Genomic DNA, 24,585 nt, shown 5'->3' with positions numbered 1-24,585 from the left:
TTCATTAGGAGGTCAATAGTGCCAAGTGCTCTGGAACTAACTCAGTGGAATAAGAGGTCATGTTTAGACTTTTGTTGTGAAGAAAGCAGAAAAAAATCAATGGCAAGAGTGGTGAAATGTTAACATCCTTCTAACTCTCCTGACAACACTAAGCACGGGCTATCAAGAATATCAATTGCTTCTAAAGGAAACCTGATTGAATACTCAACTGTGTGTCATAAGTAATGCTATATTCAGTCAATACTGTCTTCAGTTATTTACTGTGCAACTCCTTTCCTCATTTTAACCTTTTTATATTCTGGTAGCATTATTTGGAAAAGCCTACTGAACACAGGATGGGTACAAAAAGTATAAAGAATAGTAATCTTTAACAGTCCAATCTTCCTTCCAAGAAATGTTGCATACTATGCTCATCAGTAGATGACAAAATTAGAGCTGTAAAACTGTAAGTACTTTCACACTTTCTAAACCTGCAAAATGACCATGTTCTCATTCTCTCCCTTGAACACTTCTTGTGATTATCATCTGTTGGACTGTTGTACCCAGAGAAAAAAAGAAAGGGAAAGGGAAAAAAAAAAAAGAAAGATATAAGAAAAGAAAAAAAGAAGGAAAAGAAAAGTAAAAAGAAAAGGAAAAGGAAAAGAAAAAGAGAAAGAAAAAAAAGAGGAAGAGGAAGAGGGAGAAATTGGAAAAGTAAGGAAAAAAAAAAAGGGAAAAGAAAAAGGAAAAGAAAATCCACATTGTTTGAGAGCCCTGTTGAAAGTCTTTGAATAAAGATGAGAATGCATCGTTTCTCAAAGGGATGAATATTAAGAAATAAAGAAGAATTCAAACTGTTTTAAAGGCTCCAGGTATTTTCTGTTAAAATGGCTTGCACATTCTTACTTAGAGGGAAAATTATTTATGCTGCACCACTGTTTTCTTGCACATGAAAATATCACACCAATACATTTATTTGAAATATGCATTTTTCATGCCATGCAGGCTCCAGCTTTTTCACTGACTACAGCTGCATTATCCTGTCATATCCTGTATTGCAGGAACACTTTAGTTTTAACAACATTTGAAGGGAGAAAACGACTACACAGATGGATTCAGGCAATCATGGATTTATTCAAACTCCAATCTAGCAAGACAGGTTAGGTTTGGGAAACTGTTAGATGCATTATCATGGTGGTTTCCCTGAGCTATTACACTCTCCATCTGTCAGATTTTTTAACTTTGATGAAAAGTAAAAAGTTCAGTTTACAGTAGTATTACCTTATGGAGCATTTTTGTTATCTGATGGGTTAACATACTGGCATGAGCAGACAATTTAGAAAATATGAAATGCCTGGGATACACAGGGGATGATCACATATGCCTTTGTTTTATTTCTGTGATATTTATCTATTAGCCTGCTTTTAGTTAGTTAAAATTATAGAGGTTACATTGCCAACTCTGTGAAACAGCAGGCAGATAGCTACACAGCCACCAGAAGCTATCTTTTCTGTTACAATCAAAAAGCAATGGCATTATTTACTATTTTCTCCTATTTTCATGGACAGTCAAAAAGGTAAAATTTCAGTTGTAATGAAAAATTGGAGACCTCATAAAATTGTAAAACTGTTGGAATATTTCAGGAAAGTATTTAAATGCACAATAGATAACTTCTCTGCATTTAGCTAAATAGTCCCACCTACTCCTGCTTGTAACAGGTGGAACTGAAGCCTACGTTCTAAACAACATTTCTGATTTTAATTAATGTTTTTTAACATGATGCCCTAATGGATTCAGAGGGGGTGATGGGAGACTGCAGAAATCCAGGTCTTACAGCTCGATTTTCAAACTCTGGAGCTGGGGCTCACATCTTCTCACCCTCTGGGACACAACACATGAAAGCAGAAAGATCTCAGCTTTGCACTAAAGCCCTTTGCTCTAGGGCTGGTTTACACATAAGCCTGACTTCTAACCACACACCCAGGAGTCCCCAGACTCCCAGCAAGCATGTAGGAAGTCTTTCACAGCTTTGTGTTTTCTTGACCATTCACCGGAACAGGTATTTTTCCAGGGAAAATATTTGGTGTCAGCATATCTGCCTTTTCCAATGAAGAAAACACTTCTTCAGAAAATTCTTGATCTGCTCCTAACCACAAATCAAGTCATAAAGGACTTGCTACTATTATTTATATTAGTATAAATTCAATAAATTCAGATACTGCATAGATTCAGTGTAAAAAAAAAAAAGGGGGGGGGGGTTGCAAAAATCCAACTTCAAAATAAAAAAGCTGGTGGCATCTAAGCTTTTCTTTAAAATGAGGATTTCCTTTTTTCCCTTCATCAGCAAACAATTAAGCCTTCTATCCAAGCATTCTCAAAATGAAAATGTGATTGATTAATTGATTGATTGTCACTTGCACTTTGGCTTTAGATAGAGATTATGTCATTTCAAAGATTTGTTTTTGTTGGCTTCCGGTGCATTAGCAATAAACTGGAATATCTCACTCACTGCATGATTCCTCCCATGTTTAGAAATAAAAATACCTGCTAATAAACAAGGGTAGGATGCTGATCATTTATCCTGAAACTGATTTTCTTTCCCATGGAGACTGAAAGCAATACATAAACTTTTGTGGTCAATCCACACTTCAGTGCATCCTGAAATCCTCCAGAGTCATTAGCAGTGCCTCCAAAAACACTGAGTGCACTGACCACACACAGGCTGCTCTGGGGCTGGGTGTAGCTGGCAAAACGCCTGGCATTGGCAGATCTTCCATTTCTAGATCAATAAACAAGAGCTGATTCCCTGAGCACGTCAGCCTAGGAGACTCAGATGCTCATTACTAGTCTGGGAGCAATGCACTGATTTAACTCAGAGTTTTGGGATTTCAGGTGGGGTTCTTGACAATGACAGACTTGATCTTCCCAGTGCTGCAGGAGCTGGAGTGACTCTGATGCAGGAGACTTTCCTCTTTAAAACACATGCTCTCTTCAGGAAAGGTTTCAAGTTTTTTCCAGAGACTGCCATTGCTTCAAAATTATAGTGACTGGCATTTCATAATCTGTAATTGTTCCATTATTTGTGGGGCCACGTTTAATTTACATATTGCAATAGTGTTCGACACTCCCAATATAATAAAAAATATAATTTAAATGCTTATTTGAGTAAATTGTCCAAATACTAAATCTTTCAAAATGCGGTTTGGCTTTTGATAAATAAGCTTTGATAAATAACACGACATATCTCTATTTACATAGATTTATATATGATAGTCCCTCCTTTTTTTTTTTTTTTTTTTTTCTGTACTTTATATCTGGACTCTTAAACTTATAAAAATCTTTTAGTTTGGAATCTAAAGATGTTATTAGTGATATGGTTATTTTTAAATATATATATATTACACATCTACTTTAGATGCTATAAAATAGGCAGAGAGAGGAAGAGCAGGGATTTTCCTTTGAATTTGTATGCTTCAATGACAGAAGCTAGAAAATTCCATTTGCTATGAAGACATAAGTAGAGATTTTATCGTTTGAATTGCATTTCAGATTTAAATAAGTAGCTTTTAAAAAAAAAAAAAAAAAAAAAAGTTAACAGAAGTAGCTCTCCAGCAATAAAGTTGTAATTAAATAAGAGGAAAATCCCTTTCAGTAAATGGTAATATTTAGAAAGATGAAAGCTGCATCTTTCTAAATGCAATTTTAATAGAATTCTAAATTGATCTTCATAGTGTGGGATTTCTTATAGCAATGATTTGCCAATAGCCAATAAGAATAAATATGCAGTGGTGAGGATGCTATTGCAATCTTGTACTATGTGACCCCAGGGGAGATTCTGTAATTGCCAAGTCACTAACTTCAGCAGTAATTTCAGTCTAGCTATACCTGCATAGCATAATCATTAACACAAGTGCTTTGGCAGTGCCTAAACCATTGGTAAATGTTATAATTGAAAGTTAACGACTAAATCATACCATAACCTTAAGAATCTCAAAGCAATGAGTTTTCTTTCTGTTTAGGAGGTTTACCGGGTTTCATCCCACTAGGCCACTAAGAAATACACCTTACCTCCACTTGCCTTGAACAGTTATTAATTTACTATCTGGGCCATCCCACAAGTCTATCCATGAACCCTGCTAGTCTTTTGCAGATAAATAAATAGTAAGAACAAAAATCATTATTACCTAAGGACTCCCAGGTGCAACAGAGACTTCAAAGTAGAAACTGTTTCATCAGTCTCCTTAATTTGAGCATTGATTTGCTTCCCCTCAGCATTCAGTAGAAATTTGTCTCTTTAGAAAACGTAACCAGCACAGCCAAGAAACAGCCACTATAGATGCCACGTACTCAGTCCAAACAAGATTTCCTGAATTTAGCAATCTCAGCTCAGATTTTAATCAAGTTACGAGCACTTTGGTTTATTTCAGCAGGGGAAAGGGGGGGAAGCAGCAGCCTGCAGAACTGAAAGTGAAACCCAGAAGTACCCAGCAGTGGCTCCCAGGTGCCTCCCTGCCTGCACTCTTAAGTGCACAGAGAATGAGTTTTCCCTCAATTCACCAAGGTTTCCTTGGCAAGGAAAGGTGAGAATGAGACCAGGACACCACTGAGAGCTCCCGTCCAACGTTGTAGAAATGGCTAATGGGACCTAAAGGCACCAAGGGTCACTGTGAAGGTCATCGTATCAGCTGATAAACCAAGCTCTCTCTTTCTAGTTATCATATGCCTACAGGTTTTTTTAGTTCTTGAGCCTAAAGGTTGAATTTTCAGCAGCCCAGCTGTGAGAAAAAAGATTAATATAAATTCATTAGAAATTATTTACGGTACATTCATTTAGATTTTCTACTAAATTGTTATTTTTTTATTCTTATCAATTTTAATGCCAGCCTCTTAATTTAAAAACTTCTTCTTCTGTACGATACCATTCACCTTTGGTTTTTTTCATTCCTTCACACAAAACATTCCACTCATTAAATGGTTATTAATGTACACAGCTAATGGTAGAAGCTGGTGCCTGCAGACTGTTTCTACTGCTAACTGCACCACATTCTCTTTCCTCTGAAAATGGAATTTGGAATGTAAATGTATGCATAAGTCCATGATTTTGAGTAGTTCTGTCTACCTGACCATGTCCAGTAGTTTTCAGCCTGTCATGCACAAACCTGGATTTATTCTTAGTATAACTTAAAACTGGCATACAGACACTGTAAAATCCCAGGTCTTGAAATTGCAAGAAAAAAGTGAAAAGAGCTGTTTTGGTGACTTTGAGCCTCCTGACCCCTTTAGGGAAGCATCATAAATGGTGCTGTTGAGAGAAGTGGATGATTCCCCTTTCCAGCCTCCCTCAGTCTGCTGTGGCTTTCATGCCTTGGGACTGATCCTTGCATAATTTGATGAGCAGGAGCAGCCTCACAGGGGAGAAAGTTGTCCCTGGAAAATTTCCATAGATTTTAGGGGGCCTGGGAGTTAGCTTGTCTGCAGGCAAAGAACAGATTTAGTAGGAAAGGCAGGGAATTAAACAAGAAAACAAAGTAAAAAAAAAAAAAAAAAAAAAAAAAAAGACCTTCTATGTCCATTCCCTGAAGAGAATAAGGCAAGACTGAGCTTTAGTGTTTGCAGGAGAGAGAAGAAAACAGAAGTAGAGTCTAGCTCCCAGTATGAGAGAGAAGATGGGAAATTAAAAGCTGCAAGTTAGTGAAAGGAATCAGCAGCTGTGATCACTTGCTTAATCTGCAGTAACTCTACAGAAAGTAATAAATTAAACTGTGTTAACTGGAAGACTTAAATACTTTGTTTTCAAATATTTTCCACAATTTATCCATGCCTCCCACAGAAATGAGTATATTAGCCTGAGAAAAAGTGATGTGCCTAAGGCTTGGAAAGGAAAGATGAATTGTGGTGAGATCTGATATACTGAAAGGGTTCTCTGATCAGAGGAGACATGAAGAGTTGCATTTTAAAAGAGATTTTCAACTGAAAATTTTAATTGGTCCTCACTTTTAAAGTGTTTCAAATCCTCTCTGGGTACATTATAGTGCATACACAAAGAAAAACCTGTGTTATTTTGGTATTTGCTTATCTTCATGCTGTCCCAATGTATGACAGAATGTGGTGTAAATTATAAATAGCACATGGATGCTCTGCTCTTGCACTGCAGGAGATGCAGTTAGAAAAAGGTTTTAGAGTTCGGCATTTTGTGCCTGTCATAACAAATTAATCTAAAGGAAACCATCTGAATATATGTCTGCAATTTACTTCTACATAAGCTGTGGCCTGGTCTTCTGTGGGGCATTTGCTCTCTGTCCCCTTGGCTTTGCAAGTCCAGCTGCAGTAACTTCATTGGCACAGTGGGTTTTATCCATGTTGCTATCCTGTATTGGTTACAGGAAGAGCTACAGATTTCCATTAGGAATCTGCACATACTGATTTTCTTCTTATATTACTGCAGTTAAGCACACAAGCTATCAGTGTTTGCATTAATCATCCAAGCAGAATCCATACTTTGTCTTATTTAATGATGAACATTGTTCAGAAGGATAAACTGAATAGATACTGGTTTTTCTCCTTATGAGTCTTGGAACAGTATCCTTTAGACGTCACATTTTTTTTGTTACTTAAAATGTGTGGTTAAAGTATTGCTGTTCCCAGGTGACCAGTGTTTGGGATGGGAGGAGGGAGATTAAGTGTATGGTAGAGTAAGTTGGCAAATTAAATGGAATTATTTGAGGTAACAATAGCTGTGACAGTTGTGAAAGAGTTACTGATAGTGAGAGAGGAAACATTAAAATGCATCTATTTAAATGATTATCAATGAAACTATTTCAGCATAATATGATATGACTATTATTAAATTCACACGATTCAGGAAAGTAATCATGCCCATTTATACTAGGGGCTGCTTTGTGAAGGACTGCACCTCCTGAAAAAAGGGTGTCTGCCAAAATCTTCAATGAGGAACAGTCCCTCTGGGATCTAATTTCCTCCTCTGTAAAATAAGTAGAATAACCTGATTTTTTTCCCCACACTGAGCTGCTGTATTAATGCAACCTCTTTGCAAATCCAGTATAAGTATACGAAGTGTTCCAATGTTCTCAGGCTTGTTGTTCTGAGCACTTTCTATTTTGAATCCTTATGCATTTTTAGATGGAAGGCAAAAGTGGGTCATTCCCTAGAGATCTTATTATGGCATTCTTTCCCTTATATAGGGACCTCTAATTCTTCTGTTTCTCTTCTCCCTTATTGCTGACAGATTTGGCCAGCACTTGTTTATCTGTACATATTTACTTTAATATGTCACAGTGGCTTCTGCCCACAGGCTGTTACCTTGAACTTTAAAATAACTGTTATAGTATTTCAGTGAAAGAAAAGGTCCTGTCACCTAAGTAGCAGTAGTGCAGGACATCAAAAACTCTGACCCGAAAAACCAAACCTTATTTATCAGAGCCTGCAGTTCAGCCTAGTTTACAGCTCAACAGCAGTTTTGATTAGTAGAGCTAGAGGCAAAGAAGAAATTTTTCTTCAGTGTTTCAGAAGAGGAAAAGTAAAATGCATGCATACATTTGATATAAGCCAGCACATACAGAGCAGATTACTTTTGTTTAGGCTGGGTATCCTTGAATCACAGAAAAAAACATTAATGACCATTCTTAGTGGCTAATGTAAATGAACTCAAGAAAATGAACTGCTGAGTACATTCCCAACACCTGGTATGGTTTATTGAAACTGATCAGTTTAAACAAGCAATAAATTGAGATTCACGTCAACCTCTACCTAGAGGTCTAGACACAAAGTGAAAATCCTTAATATATCAATGCTGGTAATCTATGCCCAGTGCCAGGAATGAAAATTTAAGACATGGGTGTTTTCTGAAGCTCCAGAGAGAAGTGTGTACTGCAATCACTGCTGCTTATGTGCTGTATGAGAAATGCATATTCAAGTCAGTCCCTAATGCAGTGAGAAATAAAAATTGCAGTTGTGAATACATCTTGAACTGAACTGAAATTTTGGCCTCGGTGGAGAGAAATGAAAGACAAGAACACTTAGAAAGCAGGAAATGTACCAAAAATCTGCCTTACCTCCATCTAGTTCTTCAGCTCCAAAATGATTCCTGTAGAAGAGCATAATCTCTATCTTGTAACACTTGTAGATAGTCACTAAACAAACAAGCAGGAGCAGAATAGCACCAAGCCCACCAGCAAGCTCAACTGTGTACATCAGCTCTGCAAAGAATTACAAAATGCAATAACAACCACATTCCAAACTACAGAAAGATTCGTATCAGACCTCACACTTACATTAAACATCAAATAAAATAATTAATTATGATTTATTTATGTGTTTATTTTTTTATAGGGCCATCCAAGAAATATCTAATTCATTTTTTTTTCTTTAATAAAATAGATTTTCCTATGGTATATCTGCATTGCTCATTTAAAAACAATAATTGCTGAGGTTGTGTGCATGTGCGTGTGCATATACAAAAAAGATATTTGATAACTCCTTTCTCTCTGTAGGTAGATCACAGTTTGCTTTACACTGATAAATGTTGACATTTCACTTACAATGAAAACAGAGGTGACTGTTTCTTTTTTGGGGACTATAATGCAAACACAACTCATCCCTCAGTCCACACACAAATAAGATGAATTTCAGTCTACCGGAAAAGATTACACTGAAGAATTGATTATTTTCTAAAATAAATAAATAAAAAACAACCTGAAAAATTGAGAAATAGGAAGAAAAATTATCCAGGCAACGCCACAGGCTCACATCTCAGTTATGTATTAATATCTTGGACACAGTTTCCCAATGATTTACCATTTATGTTTATTCTCCCCTTTCCTCTAGCAGGGTCAGCTTATGCGTAGTCACAGCAAACCACTGCCATTTGTCTGTCCTGACATTGCCATTCAGACTGTGACCCCCTGATGTCTTTGCTGCCACTGGAGGCTGTCAAAATGGATTGAGATCCTTGCCATGTAACAGTGTTTCTGAGGATGGGGACATTTGCCCACAACTTTCCACCACCAGCAGTACCCTCAGTGGGCCACTTATCAGTGCATAAGCCATATGCCATCATGGACTTTCGCCCTCAGACTCTTAAATGTTGCACCACTAAGGAAGTTCACACAGTTATGTGGTATCCATTTTGTTAATTTTCATTTGCTTATGGACTGAAAACCAGAAATGTTAAAAAAAAAAAAAAAAAAAAAAAAGAAAAAAAAAAAAAAAAGGTGCAAGGGAGAAGAGTGTTACTAGTAGTTTTGCAATTTGCAAAGTAATAAATGGCATATCTTGAGACCACCCATACTGTTCTAATATCATTCAGTTTTGAGGAATGCCAAGAAATCAGATCTTCTAAATCCCAGATATACAGTTTGCTTCATAAAAATCTGTGCTGGAGAAAGCTCAGTTCTGTGTTCTTTTGACAGTATCCTCTTCCAGTGGGCAGCTTTTGTCTGACTGAAACAGGGTAGTCCTCAAGTAAACTTTTTGTGTGTCTCTGGGGTTATGCAGATACGTTACTCTGGTGCAATACAATTCAATTAGAGAAATAAAAGGTTAGAGGAAAAAGTGAAAATTCCAATTATTTTGACTGTGTCTACTGAGAATCGCATACTTTTTTATTATTTTGAGGCAACTGTAAGAAGATTTCATTGCTCTCCTGAAGACACTAAAAGTGTAATAAAATAAAATAAAAAGGCATTTATATTCCATGTCATTCTCTCCAAAACTGTGCTGGAAACTCCTTTGTGTTAGAAATTTTTAATATCAGCATAGGTTATTTCAGACTTTTAATAATTTTCTGGTCCAGAGAGGTGTATATTATTAAAAACATCTAACAAAGAAATTTTTTCATGGACAAGCAATCAAGTATTTTAGAATACAAATGGAAATGTAAATTACTGTGTATTGGTTTACTGTATCCTTTTTATCATTTTATGCTACAGGTGATGCAGCTGTTAAGTGGTAACGAGAAAGAAAACTTTACAATTACGAGTTGCTAGGTACAAAATATTTATTTCCCTGCTTTTAGTACTCATTAAACGCAAGGAAAAACTTTACAGCTGGAAAACAAAAGGTTTTTTTCTACATTAATAATTTTGAGATTAAACGGATAAAAATAACTGCAGGTAGTCATCTGTTCTCTGTTACACTCACGAAATCCAACCCATGGACTGCATCAGCATTGTCATAAAAGCGTCCCTCTTGCTTATCTTTTTCCCCATAAAATAATTAAAGATTTTGCCTATATTTTTACTGCAATGAAATCTATCTGAAACTATTGTAAATTAGGCAACCGAAGCAAATAAAATTCCCTAAGTCACCCTGACATATACTAGAAAGTGCCCTTTTATGTGCTGCTGCTAAGCCCATCCCAATCACTTACAAGTACAAGGATAAGATGGTATTTTCTGAAACAGGCAGGTTTGTAAAGTTATGTACTCTACCCATCTAGCAGAAGCAGCTTTGTGTTTTCCTCCCTGATGGACAAGATCCATCTGCACACATTTGCTCTCTGTCTTGGGCGCTATTTGAAAGGGTCCAGAGGCAGAGGGGAGCAGTGATTAGCCTCCCAGACTGATGCATCCTTACACCCAGCCCTGCAAATGCCTCATCTAAACCCTGAAGTGCTGGAAGTGGGACAGCCGCATCTGTGAAGCTCCGAGGAAGTCGGGACAGATTGGCCTGGGCACAGAGCCACAACAACTGATTGCTTCCAGGCCTTGGGTTTGTGCTTCTGCAGGGTGCTAAACCCTGTTCCACAAGAGCACTGGCTGGCTCCGAGCTGCCGCGGGGATTTTGTGAACAGTGTTACCCTGCACTGAAGTGAACCAAGGGTGTGAGGAGCAGAAGGCTTGGTCCTGCCTCTGCTGTCAGCCCTTGAAGTGGCTGAAGCCATTTCACATTTCTCTGCCTGTCTCCCCAGTGTGAATTGGGGAGGGTGTGTCTGGCTCCTTTGGAGGAGGATTTACCCCTGAAAAGGTGTTCTGTGCAGTGACTCTTCAAGTGTAACAGCGAGGTTAGAGTGTAAAGCTACATTCGCAAAAAGGGTTTTTTTCTGCTGTTTTATTCTGCCTTTTGCATTGCGATTTGAAAGCAAATGCTGCAGCAGGCATTCCACTCCCTTTGAAGTGAGATCTGTTGCTCCTGCTGAAATCCAGGTTTCCTGGAGTGGCTCCATGCTAAAATGATTCAGCTTCGGCACAATTCCACATCAGAGAGGACAGAGGAAAAGTGCAACCTTTTAAAATGTATTTAGCTTCTGTGTTAACAGTGCTCAGATTACAGACCTGGGCCTCCTCAAGGAGCTGAGTCTGAATGTAGGAAATAGTAGAGGAAAATTGCTCAACTACTCCTTAGGGGGACAGGCATTCTGTTAAACACAACAAACGAGGCAGTGCCAGGGAGTTACATCCAGCAGCACAGCAATCATTTAGTTACAGACAATTAACAATAGTCCGTCAGTACCATAGGAACAGTTCTACTCCAAGGGAAAATGCATTGATTACTGCTGCAGTAGTAGATTGGTTTCTGAATAAATAGCTTCAATTTAAAACAAGATTTGTTACAAGTATTTCGACCAATGGCTACATTTTTTTTTCCTTATTGGGAGGCTTTGGCCAAGAATTCCAGTGAGAGAGATAGCTAATTAAAACAAGGTATGTGTCCTCTCCAAATATCCAGCAAGATATGGCTGGTAATAAAGGCACTCATTTTATACCGATTCTATCCTAATTATTAGGCATATTTGTAGGGTATACCTTTCATCTTCATCTGGCTTTAATGTTTGATAAACCTCCTTTCACTGTATCATGCAGGTAATTCACATTGTAGATGGCAGTGTAACAAGAAAGCAAATAAAAGTGTGATTTCAAAGATTTTGACTTATATGACATGCTTCAGGAACTTTACATTTAATGATCTGTGATAATTTAAAATTAAGCTTACTCTACTCATTAGTGCACATATAGCTGAGCTACTAGGAAAAATAATTATATTTCAAAGATTTTTTTTTTTTTTTGTGATTTATAACTCTTTGAGGATATATGATCTATAACTGTTTATTCAATTTCTGAGCCTTTTTCAAAATCCAGTTACAGTCTGTCTAGTGCTTCAGTTTTGCAGTCACACTGATTGATTAACTTCATGGACTAGAAGTAATTCCTCCGAAGTCAACAGGTCTATTCACAGAGCTTCAGTTTAGCACATACATAAATCTTTACAACTTTGTGGACTAAACTAATTTCCTCTCTCTGCTTGCCTTGGTTAGTTTAACTCACAAAGCTACAAGGTTTGGTTAGAGACAGTTCTCAGTTTGTCTACATATACTTAGATAGGTTTCTGTTATTTAGTGAAATGTAAGAATAATGAATATAATTTGGAAGGGGACCAGCTGAAGGCAATATTGAGGTCTTGTGATGACAGCTGAGATAAGATAAAGAAGGGAGATACTGACAACCAGTGCAAGACTGATGTGTTGAAATGTGCAGCTTTGATTATAAGCAGGTGTGTTTCTTCCAAAGAAAGGAGGCTGCCTAACACACGAATACTTGAGTGTCATTTCAGACATCAGCAGTAAACAGTAGGCACAGTTTAGGTTAGGAAAAAAGAAACCCATACTCACAGTTTAAAAAATGGAGAAATATGTGTGGTTTTTTGCTCCCTCTTCCCCTGTGCTCCCCCTGTCTCCCTGTCTCCCCCTCCCCCAGTTTAATACAGTATTCATTATGGCATGGCTGTAGAACAATTTAAACCTTCCAAAGTATAGCATATGGAACCACAGCTTTGTACAGCATAAGCACATCCAATATGCATAAATATATATATATATATAATTTATTCTCTCCTTTTTAAGAGTTTTTGTTTGTTTCAACATGCCATACAAAAGCAGTTTGTATTTAAGGTACCTAAATGGCTTTATGGATACTGTTGTGAATAATGACTGATGGATATTTTAGGACAATAATACTATCTGATACGAGTAGAAACAGATTTGGTTTGTTCACTAGTTTGCTTATGAAATATTTTTTTAGCACAAGTTGAATGCTTTCTACCAGTATAGGCCATGCCTGTAGATGTCTGCAGGGTTGACTTAAGGTGGCTAAATTTAGTTACAGTTTTCAGTATGGATTTCAATGCAGTAGTTTCATTTTATTTTTTAGAACTCTTGAGAACTAGTTATATCACTTTAATTTTTATATTGATATATGTTATGTATTCCCAGTTTATCAATGAAAAAGAACTAGTCTGGTTTGGTACATATGTACTTATGTGTGCAAGTACAAGAGAGGAATTTTGTTATCTTACTATTATAGCAGGCAGCATATCTGAGCCTTTGTGTTGTTAGATTTATCAGTATTATGAGAATAGACACAGCAAATTATTAAAATAGAAATATATATTTTTACCAATGGCATTTTTATTATTTCTGAGGCATGAAGAATACCTGTTCCCAGCAGGAGAACAGTTACATTATCTCCAACAGTATTTTAGCTCAAAAGAGGATAAGGTTGAAAAAAATATAGATGCAGCAATGTTACTGAAGTTTGCTACATTAAAATACAGAACACTGAATTTTAAAAGCAGTTTTTACTTCAGGATGTAGGAAGAAAGTCATTATCATGAGGAACTGCATTGATCTCTGGTTAGTTTCCCCAAATAAATTAATTGTGTATGGCTTAAAACTTTACTGATAGGAGAGCTTCTATTTGCTTATTGCACTGCAGAAGTCAGACCACCCACACAATTCCTTCTTTTGGATCTTCTGAAAGAAATGAATGTAAGAAGTACTGGGAGGTGCTAAAATGTGGGGGGAAATGGAGTACCAAGTTCCAAGGATGTAAGACCATAAAACATACTGTTTACATTTTTTCTTAGGATAGCATTAATGAATAATTTAGCTCTGCATGGATTATGGGAACAATACGTGACATTTTCTTTAAAAAAAATTCACCCTTGCCAATCAAGGTTAGAATTTCAGTTAAACATTATGTAAAGAGGAGAACTATGATAAAAGTGGTATAAAACCTTTTTAGAGAGAAATCTGTTAAACCAACCTGTTTGACACACTCTCAGAGGAAAGTTAGGTTTAAGAACATGCTAAGTAATCTGACCTTTTTAACTGGAAATATCTTAATCCAATTTTCTGAAGGATGAGGAAATCTATAATGATGAAGGAAATGGTCTCACGAAGAATAACTGCCAGTGAGCAGTCTTTGTATTCTACTAATTTACTGATTTTAGAGGAGACTGAATGTAAGAAAAACCAAACCAGAACAAAGCAAAAAAACCCAGTCATTTTTGGTTAGGTTTTGGACAGGAAGGAAGACAATATTTCACTTTTGTCCCTATGTCATAAACCCCTCGGAGCACTGAACCTTTGCACTGCTCAGCACAGTGACAACCTGAAGGCTTCCTAAAGGGCCAAAATTCAAACCCACAAAATCAGTTTTCATTCCAATTCAAAAACCTCGTGAGGAACAAGGAAAAGCTTTTCCTGCAGTGCAGGATGGAAACTGAGTGCTTTATACACTGTGTAAGGTCTTAACTGACCAAGTGAGTTTTACAGTAGTTTTGCTTCTACCATGACTCAGTGATTTCCTGGGGTGTTCAGGTAATTAGGACCAATTACCAGAAGCTGAAATATAAAATTCATTGCTCTCATATCTCACATGACGAGTGAAGCTCTATGGCAAAGGGAGCTGTAACACCACAGCTTCTTAGAGTTTCTTTGCAGAGATTAGAAAAGAACTTTTTCTTTTTTTTTTTTTTTTTTTTTTTCCCCGAAGGTCTTAATTGTCACTACTAAAAGATCACTACTACTGTGTGAAATTGTGTCCTAGTGACTGCAAATGCTCATGAGACAGAAAACCTACTCAGGATCTCAAGTAATAAAAAAGATATACACTATGAGGTGAGTGACATTGTAATTTAAGGTGCTCATCAGCAATTCCTTTATTGATAACAACTTTATGAAGAACTCAGAATTACTTGGTATTCAAAATTTGCTATTAAATTGTACAGGAAATATTAATATGGTGCTTATATATTAATAAATTATGAGTTTAAACTATGGCTACTTATTTGTAGGTTTCCTCGAGATGCATTTCCCATAGGAAATATTAACTTGTTTCTTTTTCAAACATATGTTCTTTCCTCTGAAAAATTTATTTCAGTGAAAGTTTTTTTTTAGTTCCAACAGAAAAAAAAAACATTTTAATGATCCCTTGTGAGGTTATAGTCAACAAGACCGATATATGCCCCCAGAGAACACCTATAACAGAGGAAAAGAAACCCAAACCACAAAAGAGGAACAGGACAGGAAGTTACACAGCACTGAGAAAATGGGAAGAAAAGGAAGGAGATACTTTGAAAAAAAAATGCATAGAATATGTTACCTGCTCTTAGTTCTTGTCTCTGTCTCATGAAAAATACAAGTATATTATTAAGCTTTTAAAATAATATCATAAACATAAAAAAAATAATGCCAAGATAGAATTTGAGGTTGTATGTCCTTTAGATTGTTACTTGTAGACATGCAGACAAGACTTGACAGAAAAGTAATCACATCATTAGATAATCCTTATTTCCAACATAGTCTATGATTAAATGAGACTACAAAGGATTTGAGTGAACATAAAAGTCATACTTTTCATAACATTGTGGAAGAGGATACTTCCTACTTATGCATTACATTTTTTAGCTACTACATTGATGGGCTATGGGCTTGAGTTAATAACCTGTAGAAAAAAACCCCAAAATTACAGCATGTGATCCACCCCTTATATCATCTGTAATATTTGGTCTGTCGCTAATGAGTTTGTGCTTAGTTGCTGTCACTAACACTCTCAAAATTAATTTATAAAAGGTTCCTCTGCCTGGTTAAGTTTAACCTGGGACTGCTACAGATGATAGATAATAGCATTTGCTAATGAGTAACAAAATCACCTTTATATTATAATGAGTAGATTTCTTTTTTGCTTCACAATGGTAAAGGTGATAGAAAGAGATCTGGTCAACAGCAGAAGGAAAAGAATGAAAGTTAAATCTCCTGTGTTCTGATCTCTCTTTTTCTCATTTTTTGGGGATAAATTTTGTAGGAATGAACCAGAAAAGGAAACAGCATTGGTGTTGTCATGTTAAAAATGCTTTACCACCTTTATCCCTGAGTTAAATGCTCCCTGTGCACACTGTTTGAGGAAAGATAGGAGTCTAAAAATGGTTAGTTGGATGAACAAGTACATAGATCATAGGTTTTCTCCACTGGAACAGAGAAAGTAAAACAATCCCAGAAGCAAATCTGGGCTCAGCTCCCTGAGATACAGAGTGCTGGCATCTAAGTTACAGGGTGGTGCCAGGCATCCCAACTTTCTCCCTGTCCCTGATTTCCAAACCAAGGTTGCTTTTCCTGCACAAGTGGTGCTGGAGTCCAGGGAGGTTGTGTTCTACACTCCACTCCTAAAATTCCTCTCAGGAAAGTGAAGGATCCAGGTTTCTCTTCCAGGGAAGGAGCAGGAGCCCTCTTTCCCCAATTGAATGTGCCAGGCATGGTTTTGTGGTGGGGACCACAGCTGGGTAGACCCTTCCTGTGTTTTCTGTGGGATGAGTGTGTGTCCCTACTGGACTGAACAGTGGTAAGAGTGTGGAAGATCTATACAGCTTTTTTGCTGGTGATTTAGACTCTGAACTACTTGCCTTTTCAGTTCCTGTGTAATGGCAGGCACATCCAAAAGCTCACCCCATCAGTTTAAATGGATGAAGAATATGTGTACCAGAGCAAAACAGAAATTTTAAGACTGTTTAAAAGGTTTAAATTTTGTACCTGAATTCCCATTGCAGCGTTTAGCCCTAAATATCTCTTTTCCTAACTAAGGCTTTTGTGTCCCTTCTGATCCTGGTGATAATGTACCACATATGAAGTTTAAGAAGGATTTTAATTTCTTTTTCAGGTATCTTGTGAACATTCTATATTCAGCATTTTTGTTGGCTTATAATGCTGGGAAAAAAAAATCACTAACTAGAAAACCAGTAGAAACTAATGCCTCTGCAAATGCTTTGGTTCAGGAAGTAAATTTACCTAATTTTTAGGTCTCAAGTGTTCTAAGTGAGCCAATAATCAGAAATTAATATAAACCTATCTCTTTCCTAGCAGAGTAAATTTAGATCTAAACAAGGAAACCTAAAATGAAATGTTGTCATGGTGACATACAGAAGACTAAGCAAGCAGTGCAAAGCTCCTCTTCCTAGGAGACCTGAGAGACTAGCTCAAAATTTTATCTGTCATGGTTAATTTATCATTTCACTGAAACAGTTGTCAACATGCAAAGTATGTAGGCTTCTAACAGGTACCTTTTGTTTTTTGAGGGCACGGCAGATTTTGTTTCCAAACTACAATTTCATATTCAAGCTTACTTGAAGAGAAAAAAAAGAGGCAATTAAATATTGAGATTACTTCTTCTTAAGCAAGTCATCATGAGGCTACATACTGTGGAGTGTTTGACATACTGATTTCTTCAAGAAAGGAAGCAAGGAAAGTAGACCTTTGCAAAATTTATGTATGATGGTCACAGAACAAAAAAGATTTCTGTGTTTTCAGTCTTAGAGTTACTGCTTTCATGGAAAAGAAAATAGGGATTCAACATCAACATATGACTGAATAAATATCAGTTCATTAAAAAAAAAAGTAACTTAAGCCTTAATATTTCTTCATTTTCAATGTGTTCCATACACTAACTTAATTACTAAACACAAGCCATAATATTTCAGTGGTTTTTGTGTTAAGTTCTTCTTTGATTTCAAAAATTTCTGAATTAGGATGTGACTACCTGCCAGTAAATTGCTGAGGTTCAATTACTTAAGAGGTCAATTTCTCATCTCAGTAAATTCAAAAATAGGGCAAATATCGGGCATCTGGTTATTTACATCTTCATCTCTTGAGAAGCAATGACAAGAGTTCAGAAAAAAATGCTGCAAACTAGTTCTATTCAATTAGCTGGAGGTACAGAAAAATACATTTTAATAAATGAGTCACACTATCTTGATTTATGGCTTCTTTTTAAATTTAGACAGGCTTTGCATGCTACAAGATTAAACTAGGGAAGATGTAGCTGCTTTGATATGAACCGAGATACCACAAGCAGTTCAGCACCACTGTAAGAACCTGGCTTGTTCACCTTTACAAACAGTCTTAAAAAAAGCACAGTAATAACAGCAAAGTGCAGACACTGCTTCTGATTATTCTTTGCTCTCTTAAACCAGCAGGATGCTGCAGGAAGATGGGGAGTGTCAGGCCCAGGCATGTGGAGCACTCTCTGGGAGGTAAAGTGAACAAAGTGGATCTGGGAACCTTGCGTTGCAAGAGGTTCTCTGCTTTTCCATAATTATCTCCGTGGGACTTGGCTGTGGCCATTAGACAGGATGGCATCATGGTATGTGAGTGGTGGGTAGAAACAGGAAGGTCCCTAGAAGTTTCAGTCATGACATTTCACTTCAGAAATGCTGGTATTAAACAAATGTTTTCGAAGGAAAATGTCCACGGTCAGGCTATGCAGGAATTACAGTGGCATGTGATTTAAGTGGTATTTATGGCAGAAGTGGAATGTATTTTTGCTGGCTTTTGTAAAATTTATTTTTTACAGAAAATTATTGAAGTTTTATTAATTGTGGCTTCCTATTATTTTTCTTTCAATTGGGTATTTATTAAAGCTCATTAATTAATAAACCTGACTTTTATATCAATACACTTAAAAGGTGTTACTGTATTTTCCCAGTGACAGACACAGATAAAAGCAACATTTCTCTTCTAGTCTGGAAGTTGTACAAATGCCTGGGGAAAAGTAGTCATTGCTTACTAATATTTCAGGAACCCAAAATTCATCATTGTATCAGAAAGATGCTCTACAAACTGACTGCCCTTATCATATACCATTCCATGGAGAAAAGCTTCATATTTACCCCTTTTATGCAGAAGAATACTGGCATGTCGGCGTCCATTTCCATTCTCAACATAACATGAGTAATTCCCCAGGTCTGCCTCTTCCACAGAGTCAAGAATCAATGAGATGGAAACCTCCTGTTCCCCGAGATGTTCTTTGAGAACCCTGAGGAAAAAGCAACCATTGCTGCTATTCTGCTTCTATCATTGTGGAGCATTAGATAATAATGGCATAATAATGCTACTTACAATTCACAACTCTCTGGCTTCAAATTTGGCTATGGCTTGATGAAATCTTAATTAAATTATATCACTCCCTTTTCTTCTGCACTTCTAATGAGGAGGTTTGGCTTTGTAAATGTTAATGAAAGCTTCAGATAATTGTCTTCTTTAAGCAGTATGATGTGCAGACTGATAATACAGTATTGCATGTCCTGAGGGAGACCCTGATCAGTAGTATGGGAAATCTTGAGATGTTAGAAGTGAGAAAACTGAAGTTATTTTGGGGCATAGGGTCATACTAAGAGTCTGGGCCAAACACACTATTTGTGCACTTTCTGAAGCTCTTCAACATGCTGCTCAGAAACAGTTTATTCATGCCAGGGTCTGAAAAATTATTTCTTTAATATATTATAAAATTTGACTATATTATAAATTAGTGGAAAGAACTGGCATACCAGATGCCACTTGTCACACAGATGATAAATAAAAGACCTCCTCTATACGAATCCACCTGCCTTTGAATTGCTTTCTTTATCTCTCAGTTTTAGAAACCCAGCAAAGCAAAGTGACAAATGGGTCTAGGATTCTCCCTTATGTCACACCTGACAAAAGAGGTGGAAGCCAGGTTTCTTGCTCATCCTTTCACTAATCAAGCGAGTTGTAACGAGCTTCTTGTCACCTGTTTATCAGCCTTCAGAATCCCAAGAGCTAAAGAGCTAGGAAGCCTTTGGCAGAAGCCAATATTTGGCTGAAGGGTTTAGGAAGAGCTTGAGATGTGAAGTTCAGTTGATCTGGTTGTCCTGTGCCATTTAGTGTAGTGGTCTTGAGCTTTACTGAATAAACCTGAAGTACACTGGGGAGAAATATGCTTCCATTTTGCCTGTGTCTGGGACATATAGATGACCTTGAATGTCTATATGACCTTGATTTTGGTAAAGAGATTGCCTCTGTTACATTGGTTACACTAAAGAAATTCAAGGTCAAACTAAAAATGGGTGTGATTTCATGTCTCTTTATGAGATAATAAACTCCCATGGAATAGGTGAAGTGCAAACAACCTTATTTTGTTCTATTATAGACAATCACTTTAGACAACACATCTGTGATTACTTAGCTGCATTTGTAACATGCATTTAGCTCTGCCTTTACTTCTGGGTTTACCCATGATATATAGGCACAGTGATATACACAAATACGGAACTATAAAAGAAAAAGGAACCTCTTCAGATGCAAGTAGATACTTCATATTGGGTCAAAGTTAATATACTATGTCAAGCATATAATTCTCAGAACAAAATCAACTTTTTTTCTTAATTTCAAAGTGAAGCAGCACTTTTAGGAGCAGTAAAAGTACATTACATGAATTGCCAGATCCACCCTAAAACAAGCAATTCAGCAGATATAAGCAGCCCACATAACAGGATGCTTGGCTCTCACAGGCCAGATAACATTCCAGGAAAATATTTTTTTCCCTCGAAGAGAAGAAATCAAAATATTCCAAAAGAGAAGCCACACTTCAGCAGTTATTTAAGGCTCCATGTTTTAAAATACATCTCCTAAGCTATTTTCCTTGATGCATTTCCTTTTCCTTATTTCATCTTTGTAGCTATCTTAATATTTCTAACTGTAGCTTGCCACAGTTTGAAAAAGTCAGTATGCAAATCCAAGTCAGTCATGCTATGGTACTTGTCAGGCAGTTATTCTGCTTTTGCAGCTCTCTAACATCAGACCTGGCTGAGGTGAGCATTTTTCTGTACTCTACCAGTAGAGTTAAAAAGGTAAAGAGTAAATGTTGCAAAAACAGGGATCAGAACCAAAGTGTTCCTGAGTTAGTCTGCGCTAACAAGTATTCCACTTACTGTCAAAAAAAGATAGTGACTGAAAAAAAAATATTTTTTTTTTACCTGATGTCACTTTCCCAGACTCTACTGTCATCCAAGTCTTCAATGAACTTTTCCCCTTTCATCCAGTAGATTAAAGGGCTGACATCACCACTATATCCAAAGAAAGCTCGGCAGGTAAGATTAGCGGAACCGCCTGTTAGAAAGAATATAAGAAAATGTTATTTCAAAATTTGTAAAAAAAATATTTAATTAATTGCTTTTGATTATTTAAAAAAAATTATATCTGTAGAGACCCACAACTTCCAGATGATGTTGAAAATGTCCAAAAGTATCTGCTTGTTTTACAACTTTTGTTCAATGTATCTTCTAAAAGTTGATGTAATAAAATGAAATTAAATGTTACATAAGAATAGGATTCAATTTCGTATTGTTTCACCACATTTTTTATGTTTGGTAGGAAAATGAGAGGCTGTTTTTTCCAAAAAAGCACAAACTTTAACCAAAGATGTCTGTGTTTTCTTAGAAGACAGATAAAAGTTAGGTAAAATAGACATGCAATCACATCTGTGCTAGTTCAGCTTTGCAATGGTTCCTACAAAGAGACAGGTAGATTGGTGTAGGGTATCATTTCCAAGGGACAGCTGGTAGAAAGATGCTATGTTATCTTTGCAGGAAAGTATTAAACACTGAAACCGAAAAAAAAGGAAGATGTGAGCTCATTCTGCATGTTTTACACACACCAGGGAGCAGAAATTCTATACATGTGCAGTTCCTTATTTAATCATTATAATGGAAGCAAAAAAAAAATAGTAATATACTTTCACTTTTATTTATTTTCATTGTGTAGTCTTACATTGTGTTAGCACCTCTTGGCTTTGGAGTTTCTAGAGTGTACACAGGAATTCAAACAGGTTGAAACACTTGGACCTGTTTACTGTGTTGGTAAGAGTGGATAAAGCTGGCTCTACTGTGGATAGCCACATAGTTAAAGATCTCCCACTTACTGCTGTGAAGATGTTTGTCTCAACATGCAGCAAACCTTCTAAACTGATATGTGCATTTCTTTAGTGGATAATTACACAATGATTAAAGAAGTTTTGTGATTTAAGAAATGGTTTTTTTTCCCCCAGTGAGAGTTTTTTCATGGAGTATATATTACTGCTGAGACCAAACTCATATTTTATTTACACTTTCAGTTTTTGATCTTAGGATTTTAAAGCTGACTGACCACAGCTCCTGGGGGAAAAAATAATTAAAACCAAAGCAAACAAACAAAAAAATTGCAATCAGAGCCAAGATACTAAAAGTAAGATGAAGATCTTCAGTAACAGGGCAAGAACTCTTTCTAAAGACAGTCACAGCTCCTGTTTTCACACCCCAGGGAGCGATGGTCAGGATAATCCCCTAGAAACATCCCCCTTCAACCTCTAGACAGCTCAAGAACTGCCATTTGGAGATAAAAATTTTTGCAATCTCAAAGTCATTTGTGGGGAATAAGTTGAGCACTGGGACACAACTTAGTGTGGGTGAAATATATGAAAATCTGTACTGGAACAGGATAACATTCCTGGTTGTGCCCAGAACACTTTAACAGATGCAAGCCCAGCTTTTAGCACAGTTACAGAGCAGATATAAACTAGCTGCTTTGTTGTTTGCTTGCTTTGCATCACAATTATGATACATGAGCATGTGAAAATGAAAATACAAAGCCTTAAAGGATTATGAAAATCTTGGCCACAGTGGTCAGCCCAGCACATATGTTCAGGGCTATGAAAAGGGTAGGAACTACAACAATGGTGGACTCTTATTACTCTCGAAAAAGGAGAAGGTACCTGGTGCAATTAAAGCAAAAAAAGCTTCTGTGATAATTGGATAACCCCTGTGGCATCACCTACCAGTCTGAGAGGGCAGAGTGCTGCTTAATGCATCATTGCCACTTATTGGGGTTTTTCTGCAGCTTTGTCACCAAGTCAAGGCCCAGTTGAAACATTTTAGCTTTTAAGAGCTCCGAAGATCACAGCTGGAGGGACTGTAGCTTCTGGCCAATTTATCCATGATTCACTAAGATTAGTCACCATGGGTTCTTAACCACCAAAGCTTTCCAGGTTCCTGCAGCACCCACTGAGAGCTGATTTTTGCACTATGCAGACCTCTAAGACTTTCATAGGTGAATGTTAGCACATATAGGTGTGAACTTTTTTTTTTTTTTTTTTTTTTAAACTCAACATATTTTGTTAAGGACAAAAAATTGTGGAAAGCAAGTTTGTAAGATTAAGACTTTTTTTCCTCATTAAATTCTTAAAGAAGTATCCCCCTTATATATGACCATTTAAAACATGTTTTTAAACACAGAATCCAAAGCTTCCATTCAATATGAAATATTTACACCCGAAAAAGAAATTAGGAAGGATTTAATGCCTCGGTAGTTCTGTATTGATTACAGTCACCAGGCCATATGTTTATGAATTACCTATACTGTCTATACTATCTACCTTGACCAGTCTTCACAAAAAAGTCAGTGGGAAGTTCATTGGCAGGTCATCAAGAAAGACTCAGTGACCAGCCAATGACCAAGAGTGACCATAAAGAGGAGGTCTGTGACTCCAGAGCCCAAAGCCCTTTCTTTGAAAAGGGAAGAGGAGCTCACTTGGTGGAGCAGAGATTCTCACAGCTGCAGCACATGAAAATAGTGGTCAAAGCCCTGCTGGCTGAAGGGCAATACTGTGAGTGGACAGAGCACTTTAAAATCACATCTTGAGCTCTGCTCCAGATCTGCCCTGATGTGAGGGAGTGGATGCTGTAGGATGGGCTGCAATTTTCTCTCTTAGTGCACCTCTGAAGTGAGCAGTCAGAGGATGCTGAGTTTGGCACAGAGCAGATGCTCTGCATGGACAGTCTGATCTTATGAAGTCTGTATGGGTTTAGAAAGTGTGCAAAATTTAAGCAGATAAATAAATAAGCTGCTTTTTTTTTTTTTTTTTTTTTTTTTTTGTATTTAAGCTAATTTGCAAGAAAACCTGTCAGCCAGTTAATACAAATCACTCACAGTTAACCCTAAACACTAAATCTCTCTCTGTGTTTTCTGTGCTAGGAAAAACTAAGAAGTGGTTTGAAAACTGTAAAAATTTACTGAATAGATATGTGACATATTTTAGCAACAATTCTTTGATTTTACTATTCCATTATTTGCAGGAAAAATTAGATTAATGACATGGAATATGCTACATATCTATTCAGTAAAACTTTTACAGTTTTGAAATGTGAATGCTGGACTATCAGAGTTTTATAGTTTATCTTTCAAGGAATTTAAATTTAGGTTTTAAATTAACTACCAGAGAAATCTATCTCTCTGTGCCATCTTTTCTGTGAGTTCTCAAGAATGTTCTGCCTTAAATTAGGTCCTGCATTAGCTTTTTTTCTTAAGGACCCTGGAAAACTCCAAAGGCATGATAGTAGAATTATTAAGTGAAACAGATAGTACTGGAGTTTTTATGAAAAAACCAACCAACCCCATAGAATAAAACTCAACAAACAAAAAAAATCTCAAGAGGGATAAAGACAAAAATTAAACTATTGACTTCTCAGTTTAAATACAATTTTTCACTG

General features: G+C 36.7%; 1 protein-coding gene across 1 annotated transcript in view; it reads right to left on the bottom strand.

Annotated features, from left to right (window-relative positions):
- Positions 1 to 24,585, bottom strand: part of LOC139792080 (interleukin-1 receptor accessory protein-like 1) — a 232,677-nt gene that overhangs the window by 5,230 nt on the left and 202,862 nt on the right. The window contains exons 3-5 of the mRNA XM_071734879.1: positions 21,040 to 21,172; positions 18,934 to 19,079; positions 8,052 to 8,195 (exon numbers count right to left, since the gene is read on the bottom strand). Of these exons, the coding sequence (XP_071590980.1) occupies positions 8,052 to 8,195; positions 18,934 to 19,079; positions 21,040 to 21,172 (423 nt within the window). The remainder of the gene's footprint in view (positions 1 to 8,051; positions 8,196 to 18,933; positions 19,080 to 21,039; positions 21,173 to 24,585) is intronic.

The sequence above is a fragment of the Heliangelus exortis genome, chromosome 1 (assembly GCF_036169615.1).
Source record: "Heliangelus exortis chromosome 1, bHelExo1.hap1, whole genome shotgun sequence".
In the NCBI taxonomy this organism is placed as follows: Eukaryota; Metazoa; Chordata; class Aves; order Apodiformes; family Trochilidae; genus Heliangelus; species Heliangelus exortis.
Note: the sequence above shows the minus strand (reverse complement) of the source record. Positions and strands in the feature narration are given on the sequence as shown.